This window comes from Convolutriloba macropyga, chromosome 6 (genome assembly GCF_964194025.1).
Source record: "Convolutriloba macropyga chromosome 6, txConMacr16.3, whole genome shotgun sequence".
NCBI classification, from domain to species: Eukaryota; Metazoa; Xenacoelomorpha; order Acoela; family Convolutidae; genus Convolutriloba; species Convolutriloba macropyga.
The window spans coordinates 51,250,166-51,266,103 of NC_134473.1; the positions used below are offsets into that span (position 1 = coordinate 51,250,166).

Sequence of the window (15,938 nt, forward strand, 5' to 3'; positions counted from 1 at the left end):
AATATAAGATCTATAAACAAAAATTTAGATCAGCTTCAAATTCTAGTAAACAGTTTAGATAGTCTACCCTTAGCCGTCTGCTTAACAGAAACATGGATAAACGAAGAGTATGGCACTGCTTGTTTGCAACTAGATGGTTATCAAAAATCGTCACAGTCAGTAGGGGTGCAAAACGGAATCGAGGTGGAGGAGTTGGTAGTTTTTTGAAAAATAAAGTAAACTTCGAAACAGTAAGCAAGTACACCAGCAATGAGTGCCAAATTTTGACAGTGAAGTTTTGCTATAATAATTTAAAAGTTTTTTAACTACAATATACGTCAAACCAAACACGTCCAACGAAAAACTAAGCACAAGCTTAGGAAACCATTTTGTGAAAGTTGTTATTCCGGAAGACTATATGTCAGTTATATGTGGTGATTTCAATATAAATCATCACACCGTTTCTTCAAAGTTGAAAACATTGCAAGAAGCCTTGCTGTCTTTTGATCTGCATTATGCAGAAAATGCGAACTGCACTAGAGAAACAAAGACTAGTAATTCTTGTATTGATGCCGTGTATTCCAACGTAAAAATTGACCTGAAAGTGTCACAAAATACGCTAACAGATCATTATACGCTCTTTTTATGAGTCTCGGGACACAAATTGAATCATTCAGAAAAAGAAAATGAAGATGATCGTATGATTAAAATGTGGACAAAACTTAATGACCCAAACGTAATTGTTAATCTTCAGTTTTAAATGCAACATGAATTACAGAAGTTTGAACTAACACTTGATCAATTAAGTTCTGAAGAAGCCATGAAAAATTTTCAGTTTCTCTTGAATAAATGTGTTGAAAAATTTGTCCCTACAAAACTTTGTAAAGGTGCAAAAAATAAAAAATTGTGGATTGACAACGAAATTAAACATCTAGCTACCAATAAACGACAACAATACCAAAATTTTATGAGAACAAAAGACAAAAACGATAAACTCAAATTCAATGCACTACGTAACAAGCTGCAAAAACAGATCAGAAGAAAAAAGGAAATGTATTATCAGTGGTTAATGAATGCAGATTGTCAGAAAAACTCTAAATCTTTTTTTGACTGCATTAGCAGATTAAAAGGCAAAGTTGCATCGCAAGATAGGCTCAATAAAGAGACACTGATAAATTCATAGACTATTTCTCTACAGTTGGTAAAACCTTAGCATCAAATTTTGAGTCTAAAAGTTAGAATATTTCTAAAAGCAGTAGTATTAGTGTACAATCAATGCGACTAACCAGGGCCACTTCGCTGGAAGTACGGGAAATAATAAATAAAATGCGAACCAAATATAGCACAGATTGCTTTGAATTTTGTGCCAATACTAACAAAAATAATCAACAAATGTATCAATGAAAGAAGGTTTCCACCTTGCCTGAAAGAAGCTTTCATAGTAGCAGTTTATAAAAGTGGTGATGTCCAGGAACCATCAAACTTCAGACCAATTTCACTACTTCCAACTGTTGCAAAAGTCTTTGAAACATTTCTGTACAACAAAATATCTAATTTTTTGGAAGTTTTTAATCTCCTGGATGCAAATCAATATGGTTTCCGACGACAAAGAGGAACAATTGATGCATTAGCGCATTTTGTTGAAAACGCTAGAGACACTTTAGAAAACCAGCCAAAGTGCTCGATAGGTTTGTTTCTAGATTTGAAAAAGGCATTTGACACGGTTGATCATAACTTACTACTTAGAAAAATTGCTAACATAGGTTTGAGAGGCCCAATGCTTGAAATTATGAAATCTTACTTATCTGACAGAAAACAAATTCTTAGATATGGTGCTGCAAGAACGATTCCGAGAACTGTTAAGTTTGGCGTGCCGCAAGGTTCAGTTTTAGGACCACTACTTTTCATCATATACGTCAATGACATCAGACAACAATGCAACTGCTCTACAATAACGCTCTATGCCGACAATACTGCTCTGCAGCCAAAAAAATGCAAATGAAGTTCTTTTTCAAAGTGATATTGACAACATCGGCATCTACTTAAGCGATAACAAACTGATGCTCAATGTTGAAAAAACGATTAATCTAAACTTAGGTTTGTAAACTATGATGAATGTTCTAAGACTGATTAATGCAACCCTTAAAAAGAGCAACGAAGTAAAGTATCTAGGCGCTTTGCTGGACAACAAATTGGATTTCAAAAAACACATAAATAGCGTCGCTGCAAAATTGACCAAATTTACGGTATTGTTCTACAAACTGAGGTTTATATTAAGTACTAAACAATTAGTTTTAGTATATAAGTCTTTTGTTCAACCGGTTATACAATATGGAGTGCTTATTTACGGAACTGCAAACAAGACAAGCCTGAAGTTTATCGACGTGAAAATTAAACAAATTACGCGAATTATTTTCAGGAAACAAAGTCATCAATCAACAGCGAACGAACGGGAAAAATATGGAATCTTCCTGGTGAAAGAGCTGCATATTTATGAGCTTTTAAAATTTTTAACCAAAACAATTAGGCGGGAACATAAAAATGAAGTTTTTAACAGGTTTATTGAGGATTCAGAGCTTGTGAGGCTAGATGAGAGAAGAAGAAAAACCTAGCAATCAATTTACTGGTATCAACCCAAAGAGAATTGGAATACGAATAAGGAAATTGCTAAATTATATACTTAATTTCGACTCAAAATATGTTCACTTTATAAAGAGTTGCTACAAATCTGGAATTAATACACACCACCATACTTTTCTTGAAAATTTTATACAAGGAAATGATATCATAGAACTTTTTTATTAGTTTTTTGTTAGCAATTGTCTAAAACAATAATTTTTTATCCTTTTGCAAAAACAACTGTTTCCTCACGTGTACTTGCTGTCACTCAATCTATTTAAACCTTAAAAACAAACCAATATCAACACCCTACCCCCACCCCTATTTGCTAACAAACTGCTTCCCAAAGGCATCACACGACTAGGCTTTTTTGCCTTTTGATGGCCTTTTGAGTATGTATATGTAAACCTCATTGAACAATGTTGTTTGTTTATACATACTTGAGAACAATTTATTATTATTATTATATTATGAACAAGAGGATGTCGGGTAGAGAGCCTCAGCCAAAAAAAAACAAATTTTTATGTCAAATAAACTGACTGGGATACAATATCGACGAAAAAGGGCTCATTCCGCAAATCGAGAAATCTAAGTAATAAAAGCAGTGAAATCTTCAAAATAACAGTCTGTTATAATTGAGCACGTGTCCTTACTCATTATATAGTATCAACTATGAATCTACTAAATGCAAGACGCACTGGATCTTTCCCATCATAGCATCCCCATTAGATATATTTACCATGTTTGGAGGTGCTATAGTATATCTGACCAATAAGCTGGGGGGGGGGGCTATAGCAGTGCCAGATTCTACACAGCCAGATTTTCCCCGTACACGTTGCTAGATTTCAAACTTGCAAGTCCGTGTTTAAGTCAAGGTTACGTGACTGCTGTTGAGGTTACTTCGAAATTCTGGCTTGCATCTCCAACCGTACTTCTCGATTGATGCTAGGTCTTCTGAATGACTTTATCAGAGTTGTTATCATTTCTGATTTGTGAAAATTGGTACGTCTTTTCTGAATTTGCGCTAGAAAGTGGTTTGATCAGTAAAAATTTGAATAGTACGCAGAAAAAACATATCGCGGAGCATTTAAAGCGTAAAATACTGCAGATGATTACATTCCTAACTTTATCATTTCCTATTTCCACGATCAAATGCTCCAAATACTCAATGAGTTCTGCTTTGCAACTTTTCATAGAAATTTTAGGGTCGAGTTTTGATGCAGCACTTACATAGTCTGCTAGGACTTGGTTGCATGTTGCATCGTAAATAGCCGAGTGAATGTCGTGCAGGGGCCTGCAATGTCCCACGTTCTTCTCCACCTCGAAGAATAAATACTCGCCATACTCATTAACGAAGCCCCGCAATCGTTTCCTGTATACTACCACAGCCTAAAAAGTCACGTACATTTGATATAAGTTTCCGGATCTTTTCCGTTTGTTCAGAGCATGTGTCGTTTGCACAGAGCACGTGTCATTAGATAGTAAATCATTATGTAAAAATATGACACGTGCGTCTGGGTGGTCCAAATACTATGCGCCCACTAAGCTTGGGGGGCACAAACGGAAAAAATCCAATTTTATTATGTCACATTTATATTTCTATGTCACAGCTACTCTAATATAGCCTAGTGAAACACTTCACAGATTTCCTGCCGGGAAAACCAGGAATCTTACCAAAAACCAGGAATTCCTCAGGATCTTAAAATTTCTTGAAAACTTTAACGGAAACATCCAGCAACCATAAAAAGCACGGGAATTTTCGAGAGACCGGGGATTTTCTAGATATCCGATAACCTTACCGAGAATTGGATTTTTTCCGTCCCCCCTTCAAATTTTCCGAGTGAAATGAAAATCTTAGTATGTCCGGTAAAATTACCAGGAACTCAATCCCCACATCTTACAATCCAGGGTAAGTTTCGCGGTAAAATCCCCGAATCTTTCTCGAAACCTCCCTGGGTCTTAGTGGGGTGCACTTCAAGATATTAATAAGATTTCCGTTAATCGTTACACTGGAAGAGACATGGATGTTCGTTAATGATATTCATAAGATTCTGATAACTGCTTTACAGAATATTACTGAAAGTGGAAAGTGAAAAATCAACATTTCGATAGAGACTATCTATTTTTCGTGTTTCAACTTCTCTTGTATATTGAATAACAGCTGTGTACTTTATTTGAAAAACGCTTCAATACTCTGAATTACCACTCTTCGCGTTTAAAATACTTTCATGGCAAAAGAGCCTTGAATATAGTAAAATTATGTAGTAAAATTGTTTAAATGAAACAAATATTTTCAAAAATTCAGAGCAAAAATCAGAGAATCACACCTGTTTCTTCCACTTCTATGAAAACTGTATACTGTATCAGACAATACTCATTATTTTTTGAACAATCATGAACAACTGCATTGGGCTAACAATTCTTTTTTCAGTGTGAGAAAAATTACAGAAATGCTATCAACATTGGAAAGCCCTTGAGTTGAGTCACAAGTAACTCCAACAAATATCGAAATTTGTTCAGCAGTTTCTTAAAAAATAGATGACCGCTGTTATTCAGCATGAAAACAGCATTAAACATCACCATTAAACACTTCTGAAAACGCACAAGCTCTCTAAAATCACTGTAAAACTTTTATTAGCGGCAGTACTTAAATGATTCTCATGTAAATCATTCTCATAAAAAGCGCAAACAAAATTTTTCAGTTGTTCAAAAAACTGAAATAATACATAAGAAATACAGCTTCTAGTAATAAAAAAATTTCCAGTGACCAATTATACTTTCAAATATGATACCACTTCTATTCCGAGCTTTCAAAAATCTTGAGATAAATTTTATTCAAACCAAAAAAATTATGCAAGGAAGGAAAAAAGTGATATCTAAGTTATTAATCCATTGACTGCCCAAAAACTACCAAAACAATTGAAACAACAATACTGGATCTTTAGACCATTCTTTTAAGATCTAAGAACAAACATACACTCTGTCCTAAGTTTTGACAAAAAAGAGAGGTCGGACAGCCTCTTATTTCCCTATAATACAATTATAAAGAATTCCGCTTCAGAAAACTGAAATGTATTTTAAACAATCTTAAACAATCTTAAAAAATGTCAAAATCATGTCTATTTTATGTCCCATATACCTTTCGCCTTCAATATAGATCATTTGCTTTTACTTCTCATAATTTTAAAGAACTAAAAAGTAGCGTAACTTTAATTGTTCAACAGAACGTAACAATTCAAAAAAACATCCGTAAAAACAAACAGAAACTTAGTTCTACCTCCTAAATATTTTGAATATTCATGGCCCTGAAAAATCTTTGCCTTCAATGACTCTCACCCAGTTGACACTGGCAAGTTTCCTTATGAATACTCGTGAGAAAGATATTTATGACCAAATTATCAGTTCGTTCGAAAAAAATAGACTAAGAAATAAAAAAAACAGGTTTTAATGACCAATCATATAAAAAGAGGATACAAGGGGAAGCTTGAAAAAAAATCGACATGTATTTGAATACTCATAACTCTGGAAGATGTTTCAATTAACAGTAAAATTTGCTAAATTTTAGAGCAAAAACAGTTAGAAACTGTTAAAGTGAGCGCAAAACGCCATAAAACTTTTTAAATTGAAAATTGGAGAAAATGAAAACCGTATCTCAAAGAAGAATTTAACATTAGGAAAATGCGTGGAACATTTTGTAAATCTTCACGGGTCAAATAGTATGACGCAAAATGTATAAAACGATTGAAAAAACATCAAAAGAAAATAATCCCAAAAATCGAAAAACTCTCTCCTGACAAAATAAGCGTTAAATTTTGAAGGCATTATTCATTACACTTAAGTGCCACAAACCAAATTTTACCAAAAAAAATCATTTCACCCAAAAACCGCACATCAAAAAGCCTAGCATATTGCATAATTAACATTTCTAAATGGAGGCAGACGGCAAAACAAAAGCCGCAAAAAAATCATAGTCCAGAGTACAAACACAGTCCGAACATTAAGAACGAACAAAAATATGCTTAAGTTAAAAAATAAGTGTATTAATAACTTTACTTCTGTAAGTTTTTTCTATTTGGGCTATTCAACAAAGTTTACGGAGTAACAAGAGATCATCGAACTTCAGATCTTAGTTTGCAGGCCCCTCAAACCCTTAAATTAACATAAAGATTTATTTAGGATTCAGTTCTTTAAAACCTAAATCACTCGTTGAGAGGTGCAATTAACGTCATCAAAATATATAAAATGAAATTATTCGCGAATATAGTTATATTTATCTATATATAAATATATATATTTATTTATATATATATATATATATATATATATATATATGTGTGTGTGTGTGTGTGTGTATACATATATATATATATATATATATATATATATATATATATATATATATATTTATGATTAGTTTATGTTTACTCTTCGACCAGAGCAAGAACATTGAGGACAGTTGCCGAGCATATTTGTGTTAATTGGTCTTGCCTCTCTAATCTTTTTAAAACAATGAGAACTAAGAAAAGCAGTGTAAATTTAAAGCCATTTTACAGACAATCAAATGTGTCTATATATTTGTGCGGCACAGCAAAACAAAACACTGTCGAAATACCCAATAGGACAAAACGCAAAAATGTTTAACCAATTTTTTTAAAGAACTTAGAAGAAAAACGAAATTCTTTAATCAGAACTACCTTACGACCAGTACCAAATTTTCGAGTATTTGTACTCGTTTTCATTACCAGATTTCAGGTTTTGCTATGTTATTAATTTCGCATTTGGCGGTGCCTTCAATTAGAAAATCTAGTCAGTGGCTTTCACTTTTAAGCGTGAAGTTGAAAACTGAAACTTTTATCCACTGCAAAATGTGTCTGACAAAAGCAGCATCCCCGAAACTTCGCGTAAGTAGATTCAACATAATTTAGGACCGCAATTCCCAATTTTACGGACTGTAAGCAATAGTCACTTTTAAAAAAGCCCCAGTCGGTTTAAAGTGAATAGGCCTAAAATATCCCCAAAATATTACTGGATTTCACAAAGTGGCACCATAATTAACCAAATAAGGGAAGCATAATCCACAAAACATGAACGCTAAAGATCAGAAAGACGATAACAAAAATTAACCAACAGATTAGATTGATTGTCAAAAAATCCCGCACTTTAGTGCTTAATGTTTATGGAATTGTTTTAGTCACATCTGCAGCCTGTTCAAAAAACCAAGTACGAAACAGCACGGAAACAGAGCATGAAAACATAAAATTTGGAATAAAGTCATTTGGTTGGGGAACAAATTAAGCGGCAGATTACTTTCACAAAAATCCCTCACTTTCATTTTAGCGTTGATAAAAGTGATTTAGTCATATCTCAGTTCAAGTAATTTGGTCATATCTACCACCACTTAAAATTACGTAGGTATTTCTCTTTCACAAACTAACATCATATCAAAAATGCGGAATTTTTTCAATTAACCTTCAAATAATTTCGGAAAGAAAATCAAGGTATTTTTCAGCAAAAATGATAAATGTTTGATTCATCTAAAATTAATTAGAGATTTCTCTGCAACTAATGAGCCAGATTTGTAATTTTACTTTCTTTTCTTGATTAGGAAATTGATCAGAGAACCTGTTTTATCTGAACGATAATTATTATTTAGGCCCTGTACATTGATTACGAGTCGGAAGACCTTCCCTTGTCGACGGAGGCTTCGATGCTCGACACAGAGTCCGGAACCTCCACGACGGCAAAGAAAAGAAGTGCAGCTCTAAGAGAGGCCCCATTGGTAGTGAAGACAAGTTTGAAAAAGGCCACAGCAACTTGCTCTGAACACTAGCCAAGAAGAAGAAAGGGAAGGCAAAAAGACAAATTGTTAATTGAATAGTATCGATTAATAGCAACGCAGCAAACAATCGGTTCTTCTTTCGTTCTATCTTTGAAGCTTACGCTGTAGAAAACAAACCATTGCTTACGTCAATTTCAATTTATATCTTATAACACGTATGACAAAAAAACTTCAAGTTGAATGTTTAGAAACTGACAAAAAGAACTGTGCTTGAAGCGTGTTACATCAGAACGCGAACCCTTTTCCCATACAATATAGTTGCATTATATCTCAGTTACAAAAAACTATGAATTTTGTGTAATTTTTTTCCGATCACTTTTACCATTTATGTGTTAAGTAAGGTGCATTATTTACAAAATTGAGTGTGGTAACAATGTCAAGTCATGGACCTTGGAGAACCTTCAAGTAATTTTGCAAACGACACATCAGGTATGAAAGGTGATACATATCTGTCAAAAAATCTATTGAAGAACTATCAAAAATTGTTGTTGGTCTGGTCGAAACTAATAAGAATGAGGAATTAAAAATTCAAGAGTTGGAAAAAAGCAGCAAGAGATGAACGATTGCTTGAGAGCACAAGAACGTTATACTAGCAAAGACTGTGTGATCATTTGTAATCCACCATTCGATTCAAAAGATCAACGGAATTTGCTTAAAAATACTTTAATTTTTTTTGATAAATATCTTGGAATCAAACTGCGGGAGGACCGAATAAAAGCCTGCCATGTTCTTTCTGGCACGGGGTCACATGTTTGCCCTGACTCTGTATTATGCAAGTTCGTGTATTTTGACGAGAAAGATCGAGTGTTTGGGGCCAAAAAGAAATTGAAAAAATTGAAGAATCCACTGAACAATTTGAACAGGTATATCAACGAGAGGCTACCAAAGCATGAAGAGCAAACCAACAGTGAAGCTAAAAAGATGGGCATGATTACATCCACTAAAAACTGTGCAGTATCCGTTATGGTCCGGAATTCTCAAAACGAAACTTCGTTTTGAGAAAACCAAGTACGAAACAGCACGGAAACAGAGCATGAAAACATAAAATTTGGAATAAAGTCATTTGGTTGGGGAACAAATTAAGCGGCAGATTACTTTCACAAAAATCCCTCACTTTCATTTTAGCGTTGATAAAAGTGATTTAGTCATATCTCAGTTCAAGTAATTTGGTCATATCTACCACCACTTAAAATTACGTAGGTATTTCTCTTTCACAAACTAACATCATATCAAAAATGCGGAATTTTTTCAATTAACCTTTAAATAATTTCGGAAAGAAAATCAAGGTATTTTTCAGCAAAAATGATAAATGTTTGATTCATCTAAAATTAATTAGAGATTTCTCTGCAACTAATGAGCCAGATTTGTAATTTTACTTTCTTTTCTTGATTAGGAAATTGATCAGAGAACCTGTTTTATCTGAACGATAATTATTATTTAGGCCCTGTACATTGATTACGAGTCGGAAGACCTTCCCTTGTCGACGGAGGCTTCGATGCTCGACACAGAGTCCGGAACCTCCACGACGGCAAAGAAAAGAAGTGCAGCTCTAAGAGAGGCCCCATTGGTAGTGAAGACAAGTTTGAAAAAGGCCACAGCAACTTGCTCTGAACACTAGCCAAGAAGAAGAAAGGGAAGGCAAAAAGACAAATTGTTAATTGAATAGTATCGATTAATAGCAACGCAGCAAACAATCGGTTCTTCTTTCATTCTATCTTTGAAGCTTACGCTGTAGAAAACAAACCATTGCTTACGTCAATTTCAATTTATATCTTATAACACGTATGACAAAAAAACTTCAAGTTGAATGTTTAGAAACTGACAAAAAGAACTGTGCTTGAAGCGTGTTACATCAGAACGCGAACCCTTTTCCCATACAATATAGTTGCATTATATCTCAGTTACAAAAAACTATGAATTTTGTGTAATTTTTTTCCGATCACTTTTACCATTTATGTGTTAAGTAAGGTGCATTATTTACAAAATTGAGTGTGGTAACAATGTCAAGTCATGGAACTTGGAGAACCTTCAAGTAATTTTGCAAACGACACATCAGGTATGAAAGGTGATACATATCTGTCAAAAAATCTATTGAAGAACTATCAAAAATTGTTGTTGGTCTGGTCGAAACTAATAAGAATGAGGAATTAAAAATTCAAGAGTTGGAAAAAAGCAGCAAGAGATGAACGATTGCTTGAGAGCACAAGAACGTTATACTAGCAAAGACTGTGTGATCATTTGTAATCCACCATTCGATTCAAAAGATCAACGGAATTTGCTTAAAAATACTTTAATTTTTTTTGATAAATATCTTGGAATCAAACTGCGGGAGGACCGAATAAAAGCCTGCCATGTTCTTTCTGGCACGGGGTCACATGTTTGCCCTGACTCTGTATTATGCAAGTTCGTGTATTTTGACGAGAAAGATCGAGTGTTTGGGGCCAAAAAGAAATTGAAAAAATTGAAGAATCCACTGAACAATTTGAACAGGTATATCAACGAGAGGCTACCAAAGCATGAAGGGCAAATCAACAGTGAAGCTAAAAAGATGGGCATGATTACATCCACTAAAAACTGTGCAGTATCCGTTATGGTCCGGAATTCTCAAAACGAAACTTCGTTCCAACCCGTTAACTATGTGAACGACCTCAATAAAGTCAAAAATGCCGTGTTGAGAGACTAGGCCGGAGAAAAACCAAAGTCTGGCACCAATTATTATCGCACGGTAACATCAAATGAACAAGAAAAGTATTCTCCTGAAATGAAAAAGCAGAGGAAAAACTAAACTGGAAAAAACCTGCCACATTTCTAAAATTCAATAAATTTTATTTATAATATTTTGAAAATTTGAAGCCTTAACTTTGATTGCTATCCAGTACCAGTACTTCACTTTATTGTAGAAGAGTGGCTCATGCATAATTTAAATGTGACATTTAGTGCCTTCCACTAGCTACTAGCTGCAATAAACGCAGCCTGTCTTTTTTCGGATAGGGTTTTTTTCCATTTTTTTTTTCTTTTTTTTTTAATTGAGGTTCTTTATTAAACTTTAGAATGTTCCGCCTTAGTGCTCGCGATACCCGCAGCCTCAAGTAGGACATAATTATTTAACAGCGAACAGAACATCAGGAGGAACAAAAATCTTGCTATATACGCAGATTAGTTGTTTACAGCTCGAGACTCATTTCCAGTCGTTTGGAATTTGTGATATTCGCAAATAACGAATGAAAACTGATAATGAATCCTCGAGAAAACCAGAAAAGTTTATAACAATGCCGACATGAGACATGTTTTTTATGATATTCGCGGAAAACGTGTCAACCAGTCGGTGTTCTTTCGTTTTGATTTGATAACCGTGTAAAAAAAAAGAATGCACAGGGAGTTTCATTTTAGAATAAACGAGTGGTAAAAGTGTTCTAATTCAATTAAGAGCTTGCAATATTTTAAACAATGAAAAATACTATTTTACTGCAGAACATCAGATCAATCTATAAAAATTTAAATCATTTCGAGGTTTTTTTAGCGCAACAAGAAACACAGCCATTGGCTATATGCCTAACCGAAACGTGGCTCAAAGATGACAGCAACATCAAATGTTTATCACTTAGTAGTTACCAGCTGCTTGATACAAGCAACCGGCAAATAGGAAAAGGAGGAGGAGTTGCAATATTTGTGAGGGAAGGCGTGGTGAAAACGGTTCTGCAGAAATTTTCGAGTAGGAACTGTCAATTGCTAACTATCAAAATTGAACGCAAAAATTACGAAAAGGATCTCGTTTTGACTGTTATATACCTCAAACCTAATTCAATTTTATCAGAGTTTTCAAAAACTTTCGAAGAAAATTTTGAAAAAATAGCACTCAAGCCAAAACAGATGCACCTAATGTGTGGAGACTAAAACATTGATCACTCAAAAACAAATGCAAAATTTTTGACTTTAGAAAATGTTCTCGTAGGCTATGATCTAAACAATATGTCTCTGACAGGATTCACCAGTGAGACCATTAATTCTCAAACAAGAATTGATATAGTCTATTGCTCACAGGAGGTGAAAGTTGAAGTTCTAAAATCTACAATAACTGATCACTACACTGTTCAAACTGGACTAGATGAGGAAACGAAAGAAACAGGTTTAAAAATGCAACAGTACTACAGATATTGGGCTATCCTAGAAAACAATTATGTGTTAGAAAAGCTAGCGTTCAAACTGAAACACAAATTACAAGGTTTTCAAGATAATTTTTGTCTCTTGGACTGCGACTCATCATTTGACAAATTTCAACAAACCATTAGTGATGAAATAAACCATTAAGTGCCAGAGGGGAAATCAAAGGCTCTCAGACATAAGTCATGGATTGATAACTCAATTAAAAACCTTGCAAAAAAAGCGAAAACTTTATCAAAGATACATGCAACAGAAAACAAATGATAATAAAAAGAGATTTAATAAAATTAGAAATTTACTACAGAAAAGAGTGTTCGAAAAAAGGAGAAACTTTTATCAAGCGTTTTTAGTCAGGAAGGCCAAGAGTACTACCCAAGAGTAAACATTCTTCAATACTATCAAAATTTTAGGAGGAGACTCACAAAAAAAACAACAAGCTACTTTAACGCAGGAAGAGACTGAAAATTTCAACAAATTTTTCATCACCATTGGAAAAACGTTAGCTGATAAACTGGTTACAGAAGGAAAAAACAACCCAAAAATAGAAGCGTCAATAGCATGTTTCTACACAAAATCAGCGAAAAAGAGCTATCCGTGGCAATCAGAAACCTGAAAAATAAATACAGCTCAGATTTTGATGGACTCAACAATTTTATACTCAAGAAAATACAGTTTGCAATTGTCCCGACTCTTACCTATTTGGTCAACAAATGGTTTGAAAACAGCGTTTTCCCGAACTGCTTAAAGAAAGCCGTAACTATTCCACTGTATAAAAAAGGAGATCCCAAAGTTGCTGAAAATTACAGACCAATCAGTTTGCTGCCAACAATAGGAAAACTGATTGAGAAATTGGTTCAGAAAAGAATGCTAAGTTTTTTGGAAAAATTAAAACTTCTAAACAAAAATCAATTTGGGTTTAGGCCAAAAAAGTGCACTGTTGAAGCCTTGGTATCTTTTATTGAGAGCGTCAGGCAAGATTGGGAAGATGGTATTACAGAAACTAAAGCTGTGTTCATCGATCTCAAAAAAGCATTTGATACAGTTAAACAGAGTATTCTTTTGGACAAATTAAACAACTTGGGATTCAGGGGTCACATGCGAAGTTTTTTGAAATCTTATCTGAGCAAAAGGCAGCAATGCGTAAATTCAGGAAATGTATACTCCAATTTTGCAGAAGTCAATTATGGGGTACCACAAGGGTCAGTACTTGGACCACTTCTTTTTCTTGTGTATACAAACGACATAGATGATTACTGTAGTCAGAATTGTTTGACCTTATACGCTGACGATACTGTTGTAAAACAAAAAGGAGAATCAACAACTGAATCAGCCAATCTTTGAACCTGGTTAGTGATTACCTCATAAAAAACAAACTGACTATGAACTACGAAAAAACTTGTTTTATGAACATGAAAGCCAGACGGAGAAATTCAAAGCAACAATTAAAGATGAAAGAGATAAACCTAACACAGAGATCATCACTGAAAGACTTAGGTATAGTATTGGATGACAATCTTAATTTCGGCGATCATATTAAAAGCCTTTGCTCAAAACTGAACAAATTCTCAGGACTTTTTTACCGGCTCAGATCGATTTTAGCTGTTAAACAAATGTTATTAACATATAAAGTTTACGTCCAGCCTGTTGTGAGCTATGGCGTACTAGTCTACCGACCAAGTAACAAAACATTAATTTTGCCACTTGAGTCGAAAATAAAACAAATTACACGAATTATTTTTAATAAACCTAAATCAACCTCCACTGGCATGGAACGCGAATCAAATCACATTTATTCGATTAGAGTCATGCACCCTTTTGAACTGTTGAAAAAAATAGCTGAAATTTTGAGAGCAGAATGCCATATTGATTGTCTCAAAAATGTAATTACTAGAAAAGAAATTCAAACACTGCAACCAAAAAGAATCCAATCAAAGCAACTTAAAACTGCAAACAAAAGCAGCGGCCTAAGTCCTAAAAGATTAGGAGTAAGAATACGAAAATTGCTTCATTTTAAAATTTTATCCCAATTTTGTTTTAAAGTGCAACATCTGAGTGCAAGAGAACTTAAGAAATTCTTATCTAGTTTAAGGGACAATTTTTTCGTAGACAACTTAGAACTGTTTGCTTTGTTTTATTAACAAACACTCCATAGATCTCATAAAATTCAGAATAAGGTTTTGAGGTTTCCCCCTATTTTCTCTTAACATGATACGCCACGCATTCACACCTTCATCATAGTAATGGTACTGGTCATCGCTAGACTTGGAACTTTTGGACCTATTGATGACCTGTCGAGTAGATTTGCTATTTTGGAACATAATTTATACCATATGTGTTGCAAACAAGTGTACATCCTACTCGAGAACAATTTATTATTATTATAATTTATTATTATCAAGTAAGAGTTTACATAAATTGATACCGTAAACATTTCGAAAAGACTTGCCTTGTTGGTATAAAAATATGTACTTCAATGGTAAATCTAGTACAAACTTCTCTTTTGGCGACAAATGCTCCCTATAAATTTTAAGTACGCTTATTTTAATTGTCTTATAATCGCTTCCTTTCGAAATGGATTAAAATCTTGTGAAATGCACTTGCAGTTGATCGTAACTACTTTTCACATTTATTTGATCCTATTTTTCACTTTAGGGCTCTTCATTGCTTTTTGGAAACCACTTTCGCAAACCACTTTTGCAAATTTTTTGGTACCGGTAAACGCCCGCGATGTAAGCCCAATAATTTATAATGTTTTTGGTCATCGTCAGGCTTCAGCGGAACGTGAGACTTCATGAGAAACAAAAATTTGCATTATTATTTAATTCTTTATTCGACCTTAACTAATAAGTTCTAAAACAGAACTTAAACTGAATGTTTTGTTATTGTACCTCGTCCCAAGGTGCTTTAGGCCACGGCTTTCCTGAGTTGTACTTGAGGACTCCGGTGGCCTCTTTGACTAAATCTTTGACAGCCCCACTCGAGATGTCATATGACTCATCGCTTCCCTCAGTCAGCGACATTTTCTCACCAGTTTGCTGAAGAACACGAGAGATGCATTATTATTGGCAACTCCATACTCACTTCGGTGAGAAATGAATTAACACTCCTTAGCACCTTGCATGTAACTTGATGAACAAAGTGATGCAACTTTGTGACTGAAGAACGGAAAAAACATTGGCAATAGAGGAGCATATAAACCGACAACCGTCGGACAAATTGCTCGGGAACGAAGAGCGAGGGGTCGGCTTTAGTTGTAGCTAGAATGAATTTAGGGAGGCCAGCAACACTGGTTATGAGGGGAGTGGGTGACAGGGAGGCTATGGGGGGCAGAAAAAAAGTG

The 15,938-nt window shown here is 34.4% G+C and overlaps 1 protein-coding gene across 6 annotated transcripts in view; it reads right to left on the reverse strand.

Annotated features, from left to right (window-relative positions):
- Positions 1-15,938, reverse strand: part of LOC142341739 (prominin-1-A-like) — a 105,833-nt gene that overhangs the window by 17,818 nt on the left and 72,077 nt on the right. For all 6 annotated transcript variants that reach the window (XR_012759125.1, XM_075392913.1, XM_075392912.1 and 3 more), the window contains 2 exons: positions 15,487-15,633; positions 3,829-3,987 (listed from right to left, as the gene is read on the reverse strand). Coding sequence is in view for 5 of the 6 variants with exons in the window: in XM_075392913.1 (XP_075249028.1) it covers positions 3,829-3,987; positions 15,487-15,633 (306 nt within the window). In the remaining variant the exon portion in view is untranslated. The remainder of the gene's footprint in view (positions 1-3,828; positions 3,988-15,486; positions 15,634-15,938) is intronic.